A 25,911-nucleotide genomic window follows, 5' to 3' on the forward strand; every position below is an offset into this window, starting at 1 on the left:
GACAGATAAAAATTAGTTCCCGCTCTTTGCAGTAGAGTGTTCAGTGCAATTTTGTTCTCTGTAGGATTGAGGGGCATTCATAGACAATTAAATAAAATCTAAAAGAAACTATTGGGCTTTGGTCGTTTTTAATGAGCCCACTCATTTTGACTTGAGTCTGTTTTTTTTAATTTAGCAAGGAACAGCATTTCACTAAACTTATTACTCTTAAAGGGACAGTATACACATTGAGATTAAAATGATCAGTTATACATAATGAAATAACTTGGCAATATAGTTTCATTATTTATTTTGCCCCATTTCATGTAATATTGCTCAGAAAATGTAGACATTTTTTAATTCTAAGAACTTAAAATGCACCTGCTAGCTTGTCAAGGCTAACTCTGCTACATATCTGTCCCTAATTTGCTTTTATCAGATAACTAAAGACCAGATTGTCTCCTCCAAATCAGGCAAATGATGGGTGAAGTTTGGCTATTGAAAAATAACTGCAGTAAAAGGGATGTTTAATTGTTTTAAAAATGTTGACTTTGCTGATAGGCTATGACATAGCAACATAACATAAATGCCTTGACATTACAAGGTGTTTACTGTCCCTTTTTAAAGGTAAAGTCTAGTCGAAATTAAACTTTAATGATTTAGATAGAGCAGGAATTTTAAGCTAAGTTATAATTTACTCCTATTAATTTTTCATTGTTTATCTGAAATAGCAGGAATGTAAGCTTAGGAGCCAGCCCATTTTTGGTTCAGCACCGTGGTAGTGCTTGATGATTGGTGGTTAAATTTAGACACCAATCAGCAAGCGCTACCCAGGTGCTGAGCCAAAAATGGGCTGACTTCTAAGCTTACATTATTGCTTTTTAAAATAGATACCAAGAGAACGAAGAAAAAAAATAGGAGTAAATCATAAAGTTGCTTAAAATTGATGCTCTATCTGAATCACAAAAGTTTAATTTTGACTAGACTATCCCTTTAAGCACTAATGTATTTTAAATGCAGGCTTTTTGCGATTTTTTATTTTTTATGTTCTCCAAATTAGTGCAAGCATGACATGGACTTACGGCCAAAGCTTAAAGGGACATAACACCCACTGTAATTGCAAGATTTTTGTGTAGTCTTGCTGTAGATTGGCATACTGTGAACACTTTCTAAATGCACTAACACCTGTTTGACCATTGAAAAACAATTGCAGGAAAAACTTCCCCTTCCGCTATCTTTATATGAAGGAGCCAGTCCTGTTTCGCCACTATCATTTTGATAGCAAAGTGTTTTCTTATAATCTCTGAGGCCAGTTAGGAATTTATATGTAACAGCTGGTGAAGTCTGCAGTTTCTTTAGAGTTAAATTCCAGGAAACTGACAAAATGAATCCTGAAAGTATTTTGCAAGGTTTCTGTTGTACTGTGCATTATTAAAAATTATCTCAAACAGTAAATTGTTTAAAGAGACGTTAAATTGTTTTATTGATAAAGGAACAGAACTCCTTACCCAAATTAATCAAAACTACAGTGAAATAGTACAATTTATGCATTCCTTCAATTCACAAACGGTTAACCTGCGCTCTTGGTAATGAATGCTATCATTTGGTTTCTCCTTGGCGTTTCGCACAGAGCTTGTGTGTAGACTCCTTAACTACGAACGTGTAGCAGAGCAGAAAGCAAACTGTGATTGCCCTTGAGACTGGCCCATGCCAGCTGGATTACCTTTACGTAAAGTACTCCCTGTTCATTCACAGCCAGGAAACTTCAAGTAGAATGTGCACATTGTCTAGGTCACTGGAGACTGTGTACAGTGTGTGGAAATAAGTTGCTCGTAATGTGTTTTTTTATGGTCATATGAAACGTGCCTTGTCTGTAGCCTGCATTTGGAAATATGTTCTCTCGTATTTACTTTAAACCAGATTTAGAAACAAACCAAATTCTTATTAAAAAAAAAATCTGCAATCTGCTTTTTTAATTCTTAAAATTATTTAATCCCTCTTGTAATTAATCATATTGCAAGTTCTTAAAAGGGCATGACATTTTTTTTTTTCTTACATGATAGAGCATAGAATAAAAAAAAATCAAATTCAGCTCTCTTCTCAAATTTTACGTTAGTATCATGGTGTTCTTTGTTGAAGACCATAACTACCCTGCTAAACTGCTGCCACATAGTGCTCCTGAGCCTACTTAGATATGCTTTTGTTTCTTCAACAAAGGATACCAAGAGAATAAAGTCAATTGATAGTATTTTTTATTTTTTTTGGTCACTATTGGATTCATGGAAGAAAAATTGGGTTTCATATCCCTTTAATGTTAGGTTTCCAGATGACTTTTTTTTTTTAATTAAATCTTCTTTGCCAGTATTCATCAGTTGCTAGTACACACTGGCTGTAAAATGCTTCAGCATTTTTTTCCATCCAACTTTTTATTGCTCATTGGGGGATCCTCAAGTCTTGTTTGTACATAGACATTTTACTACATAAATGCATTCAAAAGATCTGCATACATTTCTTTTACAAAGATATGACGAGTCCACAGATTTCATCCTTACTTGTGGGATATTAAGCTCCTGCTAACAGGAAGTGGCAAAGAGCACCACAGCAGAGCTGTGTATATATATATATATATATATATCTCCTCCCTTCCATCCACCCCCAGTCATTCTCTTTGCCTGTGTTAGTAATAGGAAGAGGTAAAGTAAGGTGTTAGTTTTAGTTTCTTCAATTAAGAAGCTTTTTATTTTTAAATGGTACCGGTGAGTACTATTTTCCTCAGGGAGATATGGAAAAGATTTCTGCCCGGAGGTTGATGATCTTAGCAGATGTAACTAAGATCCATATTGGTTCCCACAGAGCTTCTGAAGGTAGTACAAGAGAAATCTTCAGTGTGGAGAACGGTTTCATGCTACAAGCAGTATTGAGGTATGTTCAGTCCTTTATTTCTGAGGAGACTTTGTATATCAGGACTGGCTGACATTTTTTCCCTGCAAGGGAAGGGGTAAGCAGTAGACCTGTAAACAAAAGGGTATTACTGACAAACCTGTGTTTATTTTATTTTGTTGACATAGTACTGGGCTAAGCATTTATAAAGGGCTTAAAAGCAGCAATATAAAGGGACACTGGGAGAGGCAGCTTAACTGTTTTTATTTGTGAGATCAAATAATCAGTATGGCTGTATATTTGTGTTGTGCTTAGGGATAAACAAAATCCACATGGCTTTATTACTAAACCGCTTCCCATGCAGTTGTACAGTCTTATGCGATCGTCGTCCATGATGGACGGGGCCTATTTCTTCTGTTATGTGCGATCAGTCCACGGGTCATCATTACTTCTGGGATATAACTCCTCCCCAACAGGAAATGCAAGAGGATTCACCCAGCAGAGCTGATATAGCTCCTCCCCTCTACGTCAGTCCCAGTCATTCTCTTGCACCCAACGACTAGATAGGATGTGTGAGAGGACTATGGTGATTATACTTAGTTTTTATGACTTCAATCAAAAGTTTGTTATTTTACAATAGCACCGGAGCGTGTTATTACTTCTCTGGCAGAGTTTGAAGAAGAATCTACCAGAGTTTTCTACTATGATTTTAACCGGAGTAGTTAAGATCATATTGCTGTTCTCGGCCATCTGAGGGAGGTAAAGACTTCAGATCAGGGGACAGGGGGCAGATGAATCTGCATTGAGGTATGTAGCAGTTTTTATTTTCTGAATGGAATTGATGAAAAAATCCTGCTATACCGTTATAATGACATGTATGTATACACTTCAGTATTCTGGGAATGGTTTTTCACCGGAACTACTCTGTTAAAGGTTACTAATCCTTTTAATAAATATTGTCATGTTAAACGTTTTTGCTGGAATGTAGAATCGTTTACATTGCTGAGGTACTGAGTAAATAAATGTTTGGGCATTATTTTCCACTTGGCAATTGTCTGCTTTAAATTGTGACAGTTTCGTTTCTCCTCACTGCTGTGTGTGAGAGGGAGGGGCCGTTTTTGGCGCTCTTTTGCTACGCATCAAAAAATTCCAGTCAGCTACTATTATATTTCCTGCATGATCCGGTTCACTGACAGATCTCAGGGGTCTTCAAACTTCTTTGAAGGGAGGTACATTCTCTCAGCAGAGCTGTGAGAATTTTTATTGACTGTGAATAAAAACGTTACTCTGTAATTTTTTATGTCAAATTTAGTTATTTACTAATGGGAACAAACCTTTGCTAAAAGTTGTGTTATTTTAAACTTGATGCTTTAACTGTTTTTTTCAGTTCATTATCTCAACTGTCATTTAATCGTTTAAGTACCTCTTTGAGGCACAGTACGTTTTTGCTAAAAAAGATTATAACCAGGTTGCAAGTTATTGCTAGTGTGTTAAACATGTCTGACTCAGAGGAAAATATCTGTGTCATTAATTCCTATGCCAAGGTGGAGCCCAATAGAAATTTATGTACTAACTGTATTGATGCTACTTTAAATAAAAGTCAATCTGTACAATGTGAACAAATTTCACCAAACTGCGAGGGGAGAGTTATGCCGACTAACTCGCCTCACGCGGCAGTACCTGCATCTCCCGCCCGGGAGGTGCGTGATATTATGGCGCCTAATACATCTGGGCGGCCATTACAGATAACATTACATGATATGGCTACTGTTATGACTGAAGTTTTGTCTAAATTACCAGAACTAAGAGGCAAGCGTGATCACTCTGGGGTGAGAACAGAGTGCGCTGACAATACTAGGGCCATGTCTGATACTGCGTCACAGCTTGCAGAGCATGAGGACGGAGAGCTTCATTCTGTGGGTGACGGTTCTGATCCAAACAGATTGGATTCAGATATTTCAAATTTTAAATTTAAATTGGAGAACCTCCGTGCATTACTAGGGGAGGTCTTAGCAGCTCTCAATGATTGTAACACCATTGCAATACCAGAGAAACTGTGTAGGTTGGATAAATACTTTGCGGTACCGGCGAGTACTGACGTTTTTCCTATACCTAAGAGATTAACTGAAATTGTTACTAAGGAGTGGGATAGACCCGGTGTGCCGTTCTCACCCCCTCCAATATTTAGAAAGATGTTTCCAATAGACGCCACTACTCGGGACTTATGGCAAACGGTCCCTAAGGTGGAGGGAGCAGTTTCTACTTTAGCTAAGCGTACCACTATCCCGGTGGAGGATAGCTGTGCTTTTTCAGATCCAATGGATAAAAAATTAGAGGGTTACCTTAAGAAAATGTTTGTTCAACAAGGTTTTATATTACAACCCCTTGCATGTATCGCGCCGATTACGGCTGCGGCAGCATTTTGGATTGAGTCTCTGGAAGAGAACCTTAGTTCATCTACGCTAGACGATATTATGGACAGGCTTAGAGTCCTTAAACTAGCCAATTCATTCATTTCGGAGGCCGTAGTACATTTAACCAAACTTACGGCTAAGAACTCTGGATTCGCCATACAGGCACGTAGAGCACTGTGGCTAAAATCCTGGTCAGCTGATGTTACTTCTAAGTCCAAATTACTTAATATACCTTTCAAGGGGCAGTCTTTATTTGGGCCCGGGTTGAAAGAAATTATCGCTGACATTACAGGAGGTAAGGGCCACGCCCTACCTCAAGACAAAGCCAAAGCTAAGGCTAGACAGTCTAATTTTCGTCCCTTTCGGAATTTCAAAACTGGAGCAGCGTCAACCTCCACTGCACCAAAACAGGAAGGAACTGTTGCTCGTTACAGGCAAGGCTGGAAACCTAACCAGTCCTGGAATAAGGGCAAACAGGCCAGGAAACCTGCTGCTGCCCCAAAGACAGCATGAACCGAGAGCCCCCGATCCGGGACCGGATCTAGTGGGGGGCAGACTTTCTCTCTTCGCTCAAGCCTGGGCAAGAGATGTTCAGGATCCCTGGGCGCTGGAGATCATATCTCAGGGATACCTTCTAGACTTCAAATTATCTCCCCCAAAAGGGAGATTTCATCTGTCAAGGTTGTCAACAAACCAGATAAAGAAAGAAGCGTTTCTACGCTGTGTACAAGATCTGTTATTAATGGGAGTGATCCATCCAGTTCCGCGGTCGGAACAAGGACAAGGGTTCTACTCAAACCTGTTTGTGGTTCCCAAAAAAGAGGGAACTTTCAGGCCAATCTTAGATTTAAAGATTCTAAACAAATTCCTAAGAGTTCCATCGTTCAAAATGGAAACTATTCGGACAATCTTACCTATGATCCAAAAGGGTCAGTACATGACCACAGTGGATTTAAAAGATGCTTACCTTCACATACCGATTCACAAAGATCATCAACGGTATCTACGGTTTGCCTTCCTAGACAGGCACTACCAGTTTGTAGCTCTTCCATTCGGATTGGCTACGGCCCCAAGAATCTTCACAAAGGTTCTGGGTGCCCTTCTGGCGGTACTAAGACCGCGAGGGATTTCGGTAGCTCCGTACCTAGACGACATTCTAATACAAGCTTCAAGCTTTCAAACTGCCAAGTCTCATACAGAGTTAGTTCTGGCATTTCTAAGGTCGCATGGATGGAAAGTGAACGAAAAGAAAAGTTCTCTTTTTCCTCTCACAAGAGTTCCATTCTTGGGGACTCTTATAGATTCTGTAGAAATGAAGATTTACCTGACAGAAGACAGGTTAACAAGGCTTCAGGATGCATGCCGTGTCCTTCATTCCATTCAACACCCGTCAGTGGCTCAATGCATGGAGGTGATCGGCTTAATGGTAGCGGCAATGGACATAGTACCTTTTGCACGCCTACACCTCAGACCGCTGCAATTGTGCATGCTAAGTCAGTGGAATGGGGATTACTCAGATTTGTCCCCTACCCTGAATCTGAATCAAGAGACCAGAAATTCTCTTCTATGGTGGCTTTATCGACCACACCTGTCCAGGGGGATGCCATTCAGCAGGCCAGACTGGACAATCGTAACAACAGACGCCAGCCTGCTAGGTTGGGGCGCTGTCTGGAATTCTCTGAAGACTCAGGGATTATGGAATCAGGAGGAGAGTCTCCTTCCAATAAACATTCTGGAATTGAGGGCAGTTCTCAATGCCCTTCTAGCTTGGCCCCAATTAACAACTCAGGGGTTCATCAGGTTTCAGTCGGACAATATCACGACTGTAGCTTACATCAACCATCAGGGAGGGACAAGAAGCTCCCTAGCAATGATGGAAGTATCAAAGATAATTCGCTGGGCAGAGTCTCACTCTTGCCATCTGTCAGCAATCCACATCCCGGGAGTGGAGAACTGGGAGGCGGATTTCTTGAGTCGCCAGACTTTTCATCCGGGAGAGTGGGAACTTCATCCGGAAATTTTTGCCCAAATACTTCGACGTTGGGGCAAACCAGAGATAGATCTCATGGCGTCTCGCCAGAACGCCAAACTTCCTCACTACGGGTCCAGATCCAGGGATCCGGGAGCGGTTCTGATAGATGCTTTGACAGCACCTTGGAACTTCGGGATGGCTTATGTGTTTCCACCCTTCCCGCTGCTTCCTCGATTGATTGCGAAAATCAAACAAGAGAGAGCATCTGTGATTCTAATAGCGCCTGCATGGCCACGCAGGACTTGGTATGCAGATCTAGTGGACATGTCATCCTGTCCACCTTGGTCTCTACCTCTAAGACAGGACCTTCTGATACAGGGTCCATTCAAACATCAAAATCTAACTTCTCTGAAACTGACTGCTTGGAAATTGAACGCTTGATTTTATCAAAGCGTGGTTTTTCTGAGTCGGTTATTGATACCCTGATCCAGGCTAGGAAGCCTGTTACCAGAAAGATTTACCATAAAATATGGCGCAAATACCTATACTGGTGCGAATCCAAACGTTACTCCTGGAGTAAGGTTAGGATCCCTAGGATATTGTCTTTTCTACAAGAAGGTTTAGAAAAGGGTTTATCGGCTAGTTCATTAAAGGGACAGATTTCAGCTCTGTCCATCTTGTTACACAGGCGTCTGTCAGAAAATCCAGACGTCCAGGCTTTTTGTCAAGCTTTAGCTAGGATCAAGCCTGTGTTTAAAGCCGTTGCTCCGCCATGGAGTTTAAACTTAGTTCTTAACGTTTTACAAGGTGTTCCATTTGAACCCCTTCATTCCATTGATATAAAATTTTTATCTTGGAAAGTTCTGTTTTTAATGGCTATTTCCTCGGCTCGAAGAGTCTCTGAGTTATCAGCATTACATTGTGATTCTCCTTATCTGATTTTTCACACAGATAAGGTAGTTCTGCGTACTAAACCTGGGTTCTTACCTAAGGTAGTTACTAACAGGAATATCAATCAAGAGATTGTTGTTCCATCCTTGTGTCCAAATCCTTCTTCAAAGAAGGAACGTCTTCTACACAATCTGGATGTAGTTCGTGCCCTCAAGTTCTACTTGCAGGCAACTAAAAATTTTCGCCAAACTTCTTCCCTGTTTGTCGTTTATTCTGGACAGAGGAGAGGTCAAAAAGCTTCTGCTACCTCTCTCTCTTTTTGGCTTCGTAGCATAATACGTTTAGCCTATGAGACTGCTGGACAGCAGCCTCCTGAAAGAATTACAGCTCATTCCACTAGAGCTGTGGCTTCCACTTGGGCCTTTAAGAATGAGGCCTCTGTTGAACAGATTTGCAAGGCTGCAACTTGGTCTTCGCTTCATACTTTTTCCAAATTTTCCAAATTTGACACTTTTGCTTCTTCGGAGGCTATTTTTGGGAGAAAGGTTCTTCAGGCAGTGGTTCCTTCTGTATAATGAGCCTGCCTATCCCTCCCGTCATCCGTGTACTTTTGCTTTGGTATTGGTATCCCAGAAGTAATGATGACCCGTGGACTGATCGCACATAACAGAAGAAAACATAATTTATGCTTACCTGATAAATTCCTTTCTTCTGTTGTGCGATCAGTCCACGGCCCGCCCTGTTTTTTAAGGCAGGTAAATATCTTTTAAATTATACTCCAGTCACCACTTCACCCTTGGTTACTCCTTTCTCGTTGATTCTTGGTCGAATGACTGGGACTGACGTAGAGGGGAGGAGCTATATCAGCTCTGCTGGGTGAATCCTCTTGCATTTCCTGTTGGGGAGGCGTTATATCCCAGAAGTAATGATGACCCGTGGACTGATCGCACAATAGAAGAAAGGAATTTATCAGGTAAGCATAAATTATGTTTTTCATGCGCTCAGACGCGCACTTTAGTCTGGCTGAGAAGGCAGCAGGCATTAGCTCCGGTTGGGCCTGAACTGGTGTTCTGTTATCCGGATCATTGTCGAGTCATTTTGCAGTACCCTGTGGGCAGGTAGGCGCCACAGCAGAGATGTGGCGAGGTGCAGGGGTTATTTTTTCAAATCAAACATATTTTTGTCTATAAATATCATTTAGAGGTTAATTTCTCCCCTTGCTCTTGGGGTTCAATAATTTTTGGCACTATTGATTATGTGTAGTTAATTTTAAAGCGTTAATTAACGTTTTTAGGCAGTTTTGGAAAAATTGTGCGCTTTTTTTATCTCTTAAAGGCGCAGTACACTTTTTTAAAAAAAAATTGTTTAAATCAATAAATAGTGTTTAACGACTATTGTGGTTATTGCTAGTCTGTTCAACATGTCTGACATTGAGGATACTAATTGCTCTGTGTTTAGAAGCCATTGTGGAACCCCCTCTTACGTTGTGTACCTCCTTGTACTGAAAGGGCCTTACAATGTAAAAAGCATATTTTAGGTAAAGAAAGTGTGCCTAAGGATGATTCTCAGTCTGAAGAGAACCAGGATATGCCATCCAATTCTCCCGAAGTGTCACAACCTTTAACGCCCACACAAGCGACGCCAAGTACCTCTAGTGCGTCTAATTCTTTTACTCTGCAGTTATGTCAACTACCCTTACAGAGGTATTATCTAAATTACCAGTGTTACAGGGTAAACGTAGTAGGTCAGGTATTAATGTGAATACTGAATCCTCTGATGCTTTATTGGCTATTTCCGATGTACCCTCACAGTGCACTGAGTTGGGGGTCAGGGAATTGCTGTCTGAGGGAGAATTTTAAGAATCCGGAAATATGTTGCCTCAGACACATTCGGACGTCATGTCCTTTAAATTTAAGCTTGAACACCTCCGCCTGTTACTTAGGGAGGTTTTAGCGAGACTGGATGATTGTGACCCTATTATGATACCACCAGAGAAGTTGTGTAAGATGGACAAATATCTAGAGGTGCCTACTTACACTGACGTTTTTCTGGTTCCTGAAAGAATTTCGGAAATTGTAAAAAAGGAATGGGATAGACCAGGTATACCGTTCTCTCCTCCTCCTACTTTTAAGAAAATGTTTCCCATATCAGACACAATTCGGGACTCTTGGTCGGTCCCTAAGGTAGAGGGAGCTATATCTACCCTGGCTAAGCGTACAACTATACCTATCGAGGACAGTTGTGCTTTCAAAGACCCTATGGATAAGAAGTTAGAGGGTCTTAATTATTTATTCATCAGGGTTTTCTTTTACAACCTACAGCCTGCATTGTTCCAGTTAGTACTGCAGCAGCTTTTTGGTTTGATGCTCTAGAAGAGTCTCTGAAGGTTGAGACCCCATTAGAGGACATTTTGGATAGAATTAAGGCTCTCAAGCTAGCTAATTCTTTTATTACAGATGCCGCTTTTCAAATTGCTAAATTAGCGGCGAAAAATGCAGGCTTTGTCATTTTAGCTCATACAGCGTTATGGCTCAAATCGTGGTCTGCTGATGTGTCATCAAAATCTAAGCTTTTAGCTATTCCTTTCAAGGGTAAGACCCTATTCGGGCCTGAATTGCAGGAAATCATTTCTGACATTACTGGAGGTAAAGGCCACGCCCTACCTCAAGACAGGTCTGTTAAGATGAGGGGTAAACAAAATAATTTTCGTTCCTTTCAAAATTTTAAAGGAGGGGAATTTTGCTCAATCCAAGTCAGTCTGGAGACCCAACCAGGCTTGGAATAAAGGTAAACTATCCAAGAAGCCCGCTGCTGCTACTAAGACAGCATGAAGGGGCGGCCCCTGATCCGGGACCGGATCTAGTAGGGGCAGACTTTCTTTCTTTGCTCAGGCTTGGGTAAGAGATGTTCAGGACCCCTGGGCATTGGAGATCGTGACCCACGGGTATCAACTGGAATTCAAGGATTTTCTCCCAAGAGGGAGATTTCATCTTTCATGATTGTCTGTAGACCAGATAAAAAGAGAGGCGTTCTTACGCTGTGTAAAAGACCTCTATACCATGGGAGTAATTTGTCCCATTCCAAAACTGGGACATGGGTTTTACTCAAATATTTTCATGGTTCCCAAAAAAGAGGGAACTTTCAGACCAATTTTAGATCTCAAATGTCTAAACCAATTTCTAGTCCCATCGTTCAAGATGGAGACTATACGAACAATCTTACCAATGATCCAGGAGGGTCAATATATGACTACCATGGATTTGAAGGATGCATACCTTCATATCCCTATTCACAAGGCTTATCAGTTCCTAAGGTTTGCCTTTCTGGATAAACATTATCAGTTCGTGGGACTTCCCTTCAAATTGGCCACAGCACCCAGAATCTTCACAAAGGTTCTAGGGTCCCTTCTAGCGGTTCAGACCACGGGGCATAGCAGTGGCGCCTTATCTGGACGATATTTTGATTCAGGCGTCAAATTATCTGACAAAATCTCGCACGGACACAGTGTTGTCTTTCCTGAGAACTCATGGTTGGAAGGTGAACATAGAAAAGAGTTCACTAGTTCCACGAACAAGGGTTCCCTTCTTGGGAACTCTGACTCGGTACATATGAAAATATTTCTGACCGAGATCAGACAATAAAAGATTCTAAATACTTGCCAAGCACTTCAGTCCATTCCTCTGCCATCAGTGGCTCAGTGTATGGAGGTAATCGGGTTAATGGTAGCGGCAATGGACATTGTTCCGTTTGCTCGCTTTCATCTCAGACCACTGTAGCTGTGCATGCTCGGACAGTGGAATGGGGACTATGCAAATCTATCTCCTCAGATAAATCTGGGGCTGGGGTGCAGTCTGGAATTCCCTGAAGGCTCAGGGTGTATGGGCTCAGGTGGAGTCTCTACTTCCAATCAATATTCTGGAACTGAGAGCAATATTCAATGCACTTCAGGTGTGGCCTCAGTTGGCTTCGGCCAAATTTATCAGATTCCAGTTGGACAATATCACAACTGTGGCGTATATCAATCATCAGGGGGGAACAAGGAGTTACTTAGCGATGATAGAAGTATCAAAGATAATCCGAGGCCCACTCTTGCTATCTATCTGCAATCTACATCCTGGGAGTAGAGAACTGGGAAGCGGATTTTCTAAGTCGTCAGACTTTTCATCCGGGGGAGTGGGAACTCCACCCGGAGGGGATTGCCTCATTGCCAAACTTCCACGTTATGGATCCAGGTCGAGGGATCCTCGGGCCAAACTGATAAATGCCTTGGCGGTACCTTGGTCGTTCAGCCTAACTTATGTGTTTTCACCGTTTCCTCTCCTTCCTCGCGTGACCACGCAGGACTTGGTATGCGGATCTAGAGGACATGTCCTCTCTGCCACCGTGGAAACTTCCTTTGAGACAGGACCTTCTCATTCAAGGTCCTTTCCAACATCCAAATTTAAATTCTCTGCAGCTGACTGCTTGGAGATTGAACGCTTGATTTTATCTAAGCGGGGATTCTCTGATTCAGTCATCAATACTTTGATACAGGCTCATAAGCCTGTCACTAGAAAAATCTATCATAAGATATGGCGTAAATATCTTTATTGGTGTGAATCCAAGGGCTACTCATGGAGTAAGGTTAGGATTCCCAGGATTCTTTCTTTTTACTTCACAAACGTTTGGCAGATGTGCCAGATGTTCAGTCTTTGTCAGACTCTATCCAGAATTAAGCCTGTATTTAGACCAATTTCTCCTCCTTGGAGTTTGAATTTAGTTCTTAGCGTTCTTCAAGGGGTTCCATTTGAACCCATGCATTCCATAGATATTAAATTGTTATCTTGGAAAGTTTTGTTTTTGGTTGCTATTTCTTCTGCTCGAAGAGTTTCTGAGCTTTCAGCGTTACAATGTGATTCGCCTTATCTTATATTTCATTCTGATAAGGTGGTTTTGCGTACCAAACCTGGATTTCTTCCTAAGGTTGTTTCAAATAAGAATATTAATCAGGAAATTGTTGTTCCTTCCTTGTGTCCTAATCCTTCTAAGAAGGAGCGTCTGTTACATAACCTGGACCAGGTCTGTGCCTTGAAGTTTTACTTACAGGCGACTAAGGATTTCCGTCAATCATCTTCATTATTCATCGTTTATTCTGGAAAGCGTAGGGGTCAGAAAGCTACTGTTACCTCCTTTCTTTTTGGCTGAGGAGTATCATCCGCCTGGCATATGAGACTGCTAGACAGCAGCCTCCTGAAAGAATTACGGCTCATTCTACTAGGGCTGTGGCTTCCACATGGGCCTTTAAAAACGATGCATCTGTTGAACAGATTTGTAAGGCTGTGACTTGGTCGTCCCTGCATACTTTTTCCAAACTTTACAAATTGATACTTTTGCTTCTTCTGAGGCTGTTTTGGGGAGAAAGGTTCTTCAAGCAGTGGTGCCTTCCGTTTAGGTATCTGTCTTGTCCCTCCCGTTTCATCCGTGTCCTGTAGCTTTGGTATTGTATCCCACAAGTAAGGATGAAATCCGTGGACTCGTCGTATCTTGTAGAAGAAAAGGAAATTTATGCTTACCTGATAAATTAATTTCTTCTACGATACGACAAGTCCACGGCCATCCCTGTCATTTTTAAGACAGATTATATTTTATTTTTTACAACTTCAGTCACCTCTGCACCTTTAGCTTTTCCTTTCTCTTCCTAAACCTTTGGTCGAATGACTGGGGGTGGAGGGAAGGGAGGAGCTATATATATATACAGCTCTGCTGTGGTGCTCTTTGCCACTTCCTGTTAGCAGGAGGATAATATCCCACAAGTAAGGATGAAATCCGTGGACTTGTCGTATCGTAGAAGAAATCAATTTATCAGGTAAGCATAAATTTCCTCCCCCCCCCCCCCCCACACACACACTCACACACACACACACACACTGTTATACCTCAGTTGACCCTTTTAGAATATGCGCATAACTCAAAATGTTTTATGGCACTTTAATGTGTACCTGCAACAAACCTGTTCTGTATCTGTAAGACCATATGGCAGACAGAATTTTATCATTTATAGAACAAGGACATTATTTATAGGCTTTGAAATGTCCTTTTGGTTCTGTGTTCGGCTGCTGGCACTATGCGCTAAATAAAGAACATGACAAACAGCACGAGATAAGCTTAAAAGTGACAACAGACTATTTTGTGATAACCTTCACCAACTGCTATGTAGAATAGGGAAGTTGTAAAATAAGATTAAGACAATAACACATTTCACAACATTAAAGTTTTTTTTTGTCTCTGAAAGCAAAAATGGGAAAACGATCAAACTTGTTTTCCAAAATACACACAAATGGTTACTCAATCTGGCTATAGGGATTGAAAGTAAAAAATGCTAATTTTCTTTCTTCATTTATTGAGGTACAATATTGTATATATCCAAATCATTACCGGCAAAATGTTTGAGGTTGAAACATACTTTTTTTTTTTGTATAATCAAGACCAGTCCTGTATCATAATCCTATTCACTGACCCCTCAGCCTCATCTGACGCATTTCACCTTCACTTTTTCAAAGATGACCCTTTGAAAATGCTAAGGCCCACATTCAATGGCTACTAATTCGGGACAGCATGAAACCATTTTACTAAGAGTGTAAGAGAGTGCAAATAGTAACATAGTAACATAGTAGATAAGGTTGAAAAAAGACTGAAGTCCATCGAGTTCAACCTATACAAATCTAAAATACTTACAAAAAGCTCCAGTTAAGCTTAAATAACCCCATTAAAATGTGACCCATTTAATACTAGCAATCATATCCATGAATTTTGTTTATATACAGAAATTTATCCAGACTATTTTTAAATGTATCTATGGTATTGGCATTCACTACCTCCTTTGGTAATGAGTTCCACAATTTTATTGCTCTTACAGTGAAAAAACGTTTCCGTTGCAGGAGATTAAATCTCCTTTCCTACAACCTTAAATTATGACCTCTTGTAAGAAACAATTTTCTTGGAATAAACAGAGCTTCTGCCATCTCTGTATATGGGCCTTGAATATATTTATATAAAGTAATCATGTCACCTCTCAAGCGCCTTTTTTCTAAAGAAAACAGACCCAGTTTGGCTAGCCTCTCCTCATAGGTTAATTTCTCCAATCCCCTTATTAGCTTTGTGGCCCTTCTCTGAACTTTTTTTAGTTCTGCAATATCTTTTTTAGCAATTGGTCCCCAGAACTGCACTCCAAACTCAAGGTGAGGTCTTACCAGGGCTTTATATAATGACAGAATTATGCTTTCCTCCCTTGAATCAATACCTCTTTTAATACATGCTAGTATCTTATTAGCCTTTGAAGCCGCTGCCCTGCATTGTGCACCCATCTTTAGCTTGTTATCTATTACTACTCCCAAATCCCTTTCCTCCTGTGTTTGGCTAAGTCTTGTCCCATTTTAAATGAAACATAATTTCTAATACCATATGCAAATAGCAGCATGATGTGGGTCAGTGTAGGGATTTTCTGTGTCATGTTGCTATTTGCACATGGTAATAGAAACTATGTATTACTTACACTATTATCTCTTGCACTCTTTAATTAAAAGGGTTTTAGTTTATTACTGTTTGATTGTATATTCTTCTTGGAGGGGAAAAATATTTTATAAAATAAATAAGACCACTAGCGTGTGAAGAACTTGCTCCTAATTTTTTATAATCTAGAATGCTAGTTTAACCCCTAGACACAGTTAGGACTTTCCATGCCATCCTATTAGCGCTGGGCTTTAATGCCTTTAAAACAACATGGAACATCCTAACTTTTGCGGTGTCCTGCTACCCTCTTTGTAGAAACTCTGGTGGATCCGACTGGGGGACATGTCGAGCAACCCCCAGGAGCCAATCACCACTGATTGGAGTCACGTGATCACAGCGATGATCATGTGACTTCCTGTCTCCACCTTTTTGTTTGCTTTCCAAACTTGGACTATTAAAGGGACATTGTTCACTCATTTTTTTCTTTGCAGAAATGTTTTGTAGATCTATTTATATAGCCCATGAAGTTTTTTTTTTAAAAAAAAGTTTAGTTTTGCTTATTTTTAAATAACATTGCTCTGATTTTCAGACTCCTAACCAAGCCCCAAAGTTTTATGTGAATACCGTCGGCTACCTTCTCCAGCTTGCTCCTGTTTGTGTAAAGGGTCTTTTCATATGCAAAAGAAGGGGGAGGGGGGAGTGTCTAATTTCCCACTTGCAGTGGGCTTTCCAGCTACCTTTTCAACAAAGCTAAACTGAGAGCTTCTAAGTAAGTTTTTAAACAGTTTTATACTGGATTTTTATATCAGTATCTGTGCATCTTATTCTTTATAGTAGTGTCTATTGCATGCAGTTATATGAAAATGAGTGTATACTGTCCCTTTAAGGGGTTAATAAGTATACATAAAAATTTAAAGCAGTCTCTCCCAATGCTTATTCCTTTTTGATGGAGACTGAAGCTACTAATGAATTCACCTTTGCTCACACATCTTTTATAAATCTGCTCTAAGTACTACATTTTTCTCACACAGATATACAGTCATGTGAAAAAGAAAGTACACTCTGAGTACTATGGTACTTCTGCTCCCTATGTGCCGGCCCACGTGGCCTCCAGCTCAACTCCCTCCTTGTCGCCTGTGTGCTGTGCAGGCTCACATGTCACCAGTGTGCCCCCCTCCCGGCAGTGCTATTGCCTATTGGAACAGAGCAGCCTCACTATGCCAGCTTGCTTGAGCCTGTGTGCTAACAAAATCAGGTTGCTCCGCTCCCTCATCTGCTCACACTGTGCTGTGCTCTCTCTGCCAGGGTGGCCGCCGGCCCACCGGGATTTTTCCCGCTTTGCTGGCAGCCCAATCTGGCCCTGCTTATAACCCTTCCCAGATTGATGGGCAGCAATAATTGCTTCTCTAAGATCATTTCTGATGTCTTTCCTCCTTGGCATTGTGTTAACGCACACCTGAATGGTCCAGACCAGGAAACTGCTAAAACTTCAGCTTTTATAGAGGTGGTCACACTTGCTGATGATCAATTAATCAAGGGCATTTGATTAGCAGCACCTGGCTATGGAAGCAGTAAGGGTGCACTTAGTTTTTCTCTATTTTGGCTTTATTTTTGTTGAATAAATCATGACACTGTGTAATGTCATGTGCTGGTGGTGGTGTTGTTCATCTGAGGTTGTATTTACCTAATTTTAAGAACTGCTAAGGACCAGATGATTATTATTATATCCTGATATATAAAACCATAGAATTTAAAGAGGGTGTACTTTCTTTTTCACATGACTGTATAGATAGTATTAAAGGGACATAAAACCCAAACATTTTCTTTCACAATTCAGATAAAAATACCATTTTAAACAATGTTCCAGTTTACTTCTATCATCAAATTTTCTTTGTTTTCCGGTTACCTTTACTGCTTCTTAACAAAAGATAAGTTCAGGAGTGCTGCCATATAATATTGCAGTGTTATACATTAGCAAGAGTACTAGATTGCAGCACTATTTCCTGTCATGTAGTACTACAGACATGTGCACGCTGCCTATATAGCTATCTCTTCAACTAGGTATTACAAGAGAACAAAGCATTCCTATTATTGAAATATCTAATTTTGTTTATTGAAAACACCACACATAATGACAATATCTGTATCCAAGTGTATTGGCGTTTGTATGTATAAGATTATATATTTACACTATGTGGCCAAAAGTATGTGGACACCCCTACTAATTGAGTTCAGATGTTTCAACTACACCCATAGCGTTCAGGTGCATACAATTCAGCACATAGTCATAACATTTCCATAGACACTGGATGTGTTGCCCTGAATAGCTCAGTGACTTTAAAGGTGGCACTGTCACATGATATCACGTTGTGAAATAGCTGCACTGATCTGTCCTGTCCAACTGTAAGTGCTATTATTGTAAAGTAGAAGAGTCTAGGAGCAACAGCCCAGCCACAAAGTGGTAGACAATGCAAACTCAGAGTTGGGCCACGGTGCTGAAGCGTGTAAAATGAATCTGTTCCATTACTCACTACAGAGTTCCAAACTGCCTCTGGAAGCAACATCAGCACAAGAAATGTTCATCAGGAGCTTCATGAAATAGGTTTCCATCAGGGACACACTTAGCTTTTGTGGTGTCCTGCGCAAGACAAATTTGTGGGGCCCCGCAGCCCAGCACTTATTCCCCTCTCCCCCTGCCCAAAGGGCAGGCCTAGTTTCCATCGCTGAGCAGCTGTACACGAGCCTCACATAAACATGCAAAATACCAAGAGTCTGCTTGAATGGTATAAAGCAGTGTTCCCCAACTCCAGTCTTCAGGACCATTAACAGGCCACATATTTATTACATCTTAACTAGAGCACAGGTGAACTGATCAGCTGATGGGTGAAAGCAGGTTAGTAACCATGGCTACTGATCAGCTGATTGGTGCTCTAGTTAAGATATAATGAATATGTGACATGTTAAGGGTCCTGAGGACTGGAGTTGGGAAACACTGGTATAAAGCATGCTGCCACTAGGTTCTGGAGTAATGAATCATGCTTCACTATCTGGCAGTCTGATGGAAGAATCTAGGTGTGGCAGAGATCAGGGGGATCACCACATACCAGAATGCATAGTGCCTTCTGTAAAGTTGGGTGGAGGAGGTATAATGGTTTGGGGGTGTTTTTAAGGGTTTATGCTAGCCCCTTAGGTCCAGTGAAGAGTCATCTTAAAGCTACAGGATACAAATACTATTTAAACTATTGGGTGCTTTCAACAGTTTAGGGAATGCCCTTTCCTGCTCCAGAATGACTGTGCAGAAAGCGAGGTCCATGAAGACGTGGTTTGACAAGTTTGGTGTGGAGGCTTTTGAGTGGCCTGCACATAGCTCTGACCTGACCCCATTGAACACATTTGGGATTAATTGGCCCTTCTAATCAAACATCAGTGCCTTACCTTACAAACACACTCACTCCAAAAACTTGTGGAAAGCCTTCAAGAAGAGTGCCTGCTGTTATAGCTGCAAAGTGAGGGGGGATAACTCCATATTAATGCCCATAGTTTTGGAATGAGATGTCAAACAAGCTCAGATATAGGTATGACGGTCAGATGTCCTTATGTTCCTGGCCATAATGTATGTATATATAAATAGAGGGAAGATAAGCAAATCTGCTCTTCCTGTAGGTTCAGCCCATATGAATGGGAATGTTCTTCACCCCTTAAGGACTGAGCATTTCAGACTAAAACTTACCTAAAAGACAAGAGCATTTTTAGCATTTTTGCCATCACTACATTTAAACAAATGGAGCCTTTTTATATTTACCTATCAAAACTATATATTTTTTTTTTTAGTAGACAACCCAAAGTATTGATTTAGGCCTATTTTGGTATATTTCATGCCACTATTTCACCGCCAAATGTGATCAAATAAAGTTAACTTTTTTGCAAAGTTAAGGTTTCTCACTGAAATTATTTACAAACAGTTTGTTCAATCATGGCACAAATGGTTGTAAATGTTTCTCTGGGATCCCCTTTGTTCCGAAATAGCAGACATATAGGGCTTTGCCATTGCTTTTTGGTAATTAGAAGGCCGCTAATTGCAGCTGTGCACCACACTTTTATTATTAACAGTGAAGGGGTTAATCAGGTAGCTTGTAAGGTTAATTTTAGTTTTGAGATTAGCCTTCCACCTGACACTTCCCACCCCCTGATCCCTCTCAAACAGCTCTCTTCCCTCCCCCACCCCCCATTGGTCATCCCCATCTTAAATACTGGCAGAAAGTTTGCCAGTGTGAATGTTTTTTTTGTTTTTGTTTTTTTTCTTCAGTGTAGGATCCCCCCTTACCCCCCAACCTCCCTGATTCCTCCCAAAAAGCTCTCTAACCCTCCCTCCTTCTAACCAATTCCATCCATCTTAAGTACTGGCAACTGTCTGCCAGTACCCAGTTATCTAATTTTTTTTATTTGATCATAATAACAAAATAGGTTTCTGTAGTGTAGTTAGCCCCCCTGTCCCTCCTTCCCACTCATTGGAGGTTTCAACGACTAAAGCTAGCCATTTCAAACACAATAAAATAATCCTAAAGAAGCAATTTCCCATCAATTTATAACTCTGTAGCTGTTAAAAACACACATTGGGGAAACACATTTTACAGTTCAATGTTCCTTTACAGATTGAGATTTTAATATAAAATGTTTAGTTGTGTAGTAAAACAAATTAGAAAATCTTTCTTCAACTTTCGTTGTTAAATTACTTGAAAAGATTGAGCAAAATAAATCAAGCATATTTCCAAGGAGCTGGAAATGTACATTAGTGATGTTACAAGGCTAACCCGGCTACATATATTTCCCTATCTGGCATTAACAGCTGCAAAACGAAGTGCTTTTTAATAACTATATGATGCTAGCTAGCCTTGTTGTCTGCAGACTCGGGCAAGGATTGTCTCCTCCATATAAGGCAAGTGGGTGGAGTTTAGATATTCAAAAACAAATGCAGGAAACAATGTTTAAAAAAAAAAAAGTTTAGATTTGGCTGATATAATAATCTATAGCAAAACAGAAATAGTCTAATTAAAAGGTGTTTACTATCTTTTTAAATAGCCCCCAAAAAGTTTTTATATTCATGCTTTTTAAAAACAAACAAAAACAGCCTTAACCATCTTATGGGGTCCTTTATACATCTGTATGCTGCAGAAGTCCTAGTATATTTAGTTTATTTAATAAAAAAAGTTTTGAAAAATGTTTGTATTTAAGCAACACATTGGCATGTAACTTATTTTTTTTTTTTTAGGCTGTGGAATATGACGGCTGGAATAACGTGTTTTTTATTGTACAGTTTACACTTTCATGTGTAATGGGGTAAGTTCAGCACAGATTGTATCTGTTCTTTGATAGTTTATTTTAACATTTTCGCAATTGAGAATAGAGTTATGAAACGTGGGACTTTTGTGTCTTCTTTTGTATAATAATAAAAAATACACTAGTTTGGAACCTGCTTTTTTTTACTTACCCAAATTAAAACTGGGACATATTTCAGGTGAGCAGTGACTGTGTAGAAGTTGGGAGTAGAGAGAGAAAATTAATAACAAACCTAGCCCCCCCCCCCCCTCATGTTTTTACTCTGTTTGCACATTTGTTTTTTGTTTGTTTTTTTACTAAACTATATTTTTTTCTTTCAGTTTTATTCTTATGTATTCTACGGTACTTTGTACCCATTACAATTCTGCTCTGACAACAACAATAGTTGGCTGCATCAAAGTGAGTTACTTTTTTTTTTTTTTTTAAACCATCGTTGCTTAAATTCACAAAATATTTAATGCTTCATTAATGGGATTTAAAAGTTGTGTATGAAATGTGGTCAGCGGTACTTTGGGGAAATACCATCAAAGGGATAGGAAAGTCTAACTAAACTTGCATGATTCAGAGCATGTCATTTTAAGACACTTTTAAATACACTTCTATTTTCAAATGTGCTTTGTTCTCTTGGTGTCCCTTGTGGAAATAGAATACGCACATATCCTACACTATTGGGAGCTAGCTGCTGATTGGTGCCTGCACACATTTGTCTCTTGTGATTGGCTAACTAGATGTGTTTAGCTAGCTGCCAGTAGTGCAATGTTGTTCCTTCAGCAAAGGATAATAAGAGAATGAAGCAAATTTGATAATAGACGTAACTTGGAAAGTTGTTAGTTTGCTGTCATGATTCGGATAGAACATGCAATTTCAGAGGTTTCATAATAAAAAAAAATCTAAGACTTGCAATAACTTACTCTGAATTTCCAATGAGAAGTAGATTGATTTATTTTTATTTTTTTTTCATTTTAAATGTCTTCCAGTCCCTTGCCTCCTGTATCATGTGACGGCTATCGGCCAATTGCTCTCTCATTAGTATGCACTGTGAACTCTTGCACATGCTCATGAGCTGGTGCCTCAAAAATGTGCATATAAAGACACTGCACAATTTGTTAAAAAAAAGTAAATTAGAAAGTGATGTTTTTTTGGGGGGGTTTGCATACACTATCAGGATCGTGAAATTAAAATAAAGTCTTTGGTGTCAATTTAAAGGGCCATAATACCCAAATGTTTAAACACTTGAAAGTGATGCAGCATAGCTGTAAAAAGCTGACTAGAAAATATCACCTGAACATCTCTATGTAAAAAAGAAAGATATTTTACCTCAAAAGTTCCTCAGTAGCCACATCCCATTGTAAAGGATTTCTAAGCAGCATTTTAGTGTGTCTGTCCTGGGACAGCTGAAGGGATGAGCATCGTGCACTCTCATCTTATTTCACAAATCAGGTAAAGGAAGCTTACTATGAAATCTCATGAGAGTTAAGTCAAATCTCATGAGATCACAGTAAGAGTTCATGACCTCAGCACTGCTGATGCTGATTGGCTGCTGTTCATTTCTTCATCATTATTTTTTTTTTTTTACCTACAGCTGGGCAGCAGCTGAGTATAACTTTTTACACAGAACTTACTCTGCTGAGCTGAGGAGATTGTGAGGTAAAATATCTTCCTTTTTTACATAGAGATGCTCAGGTGATATTTTCCTGTCAGCTTTTTACAGTTATACTGCATCAGTTTCAAGTAATTTAGCATTTGAGTATTATGTCCCTTTAAGTTTCAAAGTTACATGTTTTTTCTGCTCAAATAAATGTAAAGGTTTATGGGTCCCACTGCAGATACAGCCCTTGCTCACGTGCACGCTCATTTGTCCTCTGTGCACTTGCAAAATACTGATGACCTTGCATGAAACTTGACTGGCAGCACAGAGCATTTGCATGTGACCTATATCTCAAAAAGAGCATTAACTCAAAAATGGTTTAGGGGACTTCTGAAGAAGCTAAACAATACACCGTGATCACAAATATTTTTTTTCCTTTCAGATAGAGCATGCAATATTATCAGATTTATTTTGTCCTTTTGTTTTCATTTGTTGAATAGCGGGTATGTAGGCTCAGGAGTGTGCATATATCAGAAGTATTATGACAGCAGTTTTGCATCAGTGTTATACACTTTCAAGCACTAGATGAAAGCAGTTTTGAATACTGTATAACATTGTTAAAAGCCATATAGTGCTCCGCACACAAGCATGCTACCTACCTAGGTTTGCTCTTCAACAAAGAATATCTTGGGGACAAAGTCAACTTCATAAAAGAAGAAAACTGGAAACTTTTTTTAAATTGTATGTTCTATATAAATCATCAAAAGAGAAATGTTGGTTTTCATGCCTCTCAGAAGCGCGCACTGGTCTCTAGCCCACATAGATCACATGACCGATTAAACAAACCAATAAGACTCCAAATGCTGAGTCTTAGCACAGAAATGAGCTGGTTGGGCATTAGACCAGGGGTGCTAATTGGTTGATTTACCTCTGCACTTATTAGGGGTAGTATTTAGATCTCACTGGTTATAAAAGATTGTTCCCACACATTCCTGTGCTAACTGGCTGATTTACCTCTGCACTTATTAGGGGCAGTATTAGATCTCACTGGTTATAAAAGATTGTTCCCACACATTCCTGTGCTAATTGGTTGATTTACCTCTGCACTTATTAGGGGCAGTATTAGATCTCACTGGTTATAAAAGATTGTTCCCACACATTCCTGTGCTAACTGGCTGATTTACCTCTGCACTTATTAGGGGCAGTATTAGATCTCACTGGTTATAAAAGATTGTTCCCACACATTCCTGTGCTAATTGGTTGATTTACCTCTGCACTTATTAGGGGCAGTATTAGATCTCACTGGTTATAAAAGATTGTTCCCACACATTCCTGTGCTAACTGGCTGATTTACCTCTGCACTTATTAGGGGCAGTATTAGATCTCACTGGTTATAAAAGATTGTTCCCACACATTCCTGTGCTAATTGGTTGATTTACCTCTGCACTTATTAGGGGCAGTATTAGATCTCACTGGTTATTAAAGATTGTTCCCACACATTCCTGTGCTAACTGGCTGATTTACCTCTGCACTTATTAGGGGCAGTATTAGATCTCACTGGTTATAAAAGATTGTTCCCACACATTCCTGTGCTAACTGGCTGATTTACCTCTGCACTTATTAGGGGCAGTATTAGATCTCACTGGTTATAAAAGATTGTTCCCACACATTCCTGTGCTAATTGGTTGATTTACCTCTGCACTTATTAGGGGCATTATTAGATCTCACTGGTTATAAAAGATTGTTCCCACACATTCCTGTGCTAATTGGTTGATTTACCTCTGCACTTATTAGGGGCAGTATTAGATCTCACTAGGTTTGAAAGATCATTCCCATTGTTATTTATAGTTTTTTTTTTAATAGCTGACTATTTCAGGAAGGTGCTGTAAAAAATAAAATACAGAAGCACATTTTTTTTAGACAGTTATGTTCCTCCCATTTTATTACTGTAATGGGGGAAAAAAATGACGAACTGGACAGCCGGTATATATAATCAACTGACATTTGTAATTTTATTGTTTGTTTTTATTAGAAAAGTAATGTTTAAATTCTGCAAATTTCTGTTTCTTATTTTGTTTTCCCCCTCTTCTTTGTAATAGAATATTTTAATAACTTATATTGGGATGTTCTTCGGAGGAGATTATATTTTCTCATGGACCAACTTCCTGGGCTTAAATATCAGGTATGTAGATGAGTTTACATATAAATTGTAAGGCAATGTTATCCTGGCGTGGCTTCTTTTGCACTAATGCTACGTAACGCTTGTGTAAACTTGAGTTTAAGATTAAAATGTCTACATGTGCAAGACATTTAAAGGGACATGAAACCCAAAACATTTCTTTCATGATTCAGATAGAGAATGCAATTTTAAACAACTTTCTAATTTACTTCTATTATTTCATTTGTTTTATTCTCTTGGTACCATTTGTTGAAGGAGCAGCAATGCACTACAGGTTTCTAAATAAACACCATGGGTGAACCAATGACATTCGGTGTATATATATGCAGTGACCAATCAGCAGCTAGAACCTAGATTCTCTGTTGCTCCTGAGCTTTCATAGATAAAGCTTTTAGCAAAGAATAACAAGAGAATGAAGCAAATTAAATAGAAGTAAATTGGAAAGTTGTTTAAAATTGTATTCTCTATCTAAATCATGAAATAAAGATTTTGGGTTTCATGTCCCTTTAAGAAAAAAAAACATTGTTTAAACAGTTGTGAAGATAGTTATACTTTTTGCAAGTTGTCTTCTGTTTTTTTTAATTTATTAGGGCACATGAATGTTTGTTTTTTTCTTTTTATTGCTAGTACATTTATCTACCAATTAGCAGATGCTACCCAGGTGCTAAACCAAAAATGGGCCGGCTCCTATACTTACATTCCTGCTTTTTCAAATAAAGTTAGCAAGAGAACAAAGAAAAAATTACAGAAGTACATTAAAGTTGCTAGGCACATCCCCCAGTCGGATGTTTCTTTTGTGAAAGCAGGAGGCCAAAAAAGTTTGGACGTTCCATGCCGTCCTAAGGGCATTTTTTTTTTTTTTAAACTGGCGCTTTTAGGAAGGCATGGAATGTACTAAGGGTGTAAAAAGAGTCGGTCTCTTCTGCTGAGGATGTAGTGTGTAAATAATGGTTGTACAGAATATAACAATGCTCAAGGGACTTAAAGGACCAGTAAACACAGTAGATTTGCATAATTAACTGCATGATAACAATACAATGCCCTAGCACTTAGTCTGAAATTCACATGAGTAGTAGATTTTTCCTAACAAATTTCAAAGTTATGTCTATTTCTACTCCCCCTGTACCATGTGACAGCCATCAGCCAATCACAAATGCATATATGTATATGCTGTGAATTCTTG

At 39.5% G+C, this 25,911-nt stretch overlaps 1 protein-coding gene across 1 annotated transcript in view; it reads left to right on the plus strand.

Annotated features, from left to right (window-relative positions):
* Positions 1–25,911, plus strand: part of LOC128640929 (UDP-N-acetylglucosamine/UDP-glucose/GDP-mannose transporter) — a 167,855-nt gene that overhangs the window by 102,784 nt on the left and 39,160 nt on the right. The window contains exons 9-11 of the mRNA XM_053693389.1: positions 20,894–20,961; positions 21,282–21,360; positions 24,649–24,731. Coding sequence (XP_053549364.1) covers positions 20,894–20,961; positions 21,282–21,360; positions 24,649–24,731 — 230 coding nt within the window. The remainder of the gene's footprint in view (positions 1–20,893; positions 20,962–21,281; positions 21,361–24,648; positions 24,732–25,911) is intronic.

The sequence above is a fragment of the Bombina bombina genome, chromosome 10 (genome assembly GCF_027579735.1).
Source record: "Bombina bombina isolate aBomBom1 chromosome 10, aBomBom1.pri, whole genome shotgun sequence".
Taxonomy (NCBI): domain Eukaryota; kingdom Metazoa; phylum Chordata; class Amphibia; order Anura; family Bombinatoridae; genus Bombina; species Bombina bombina.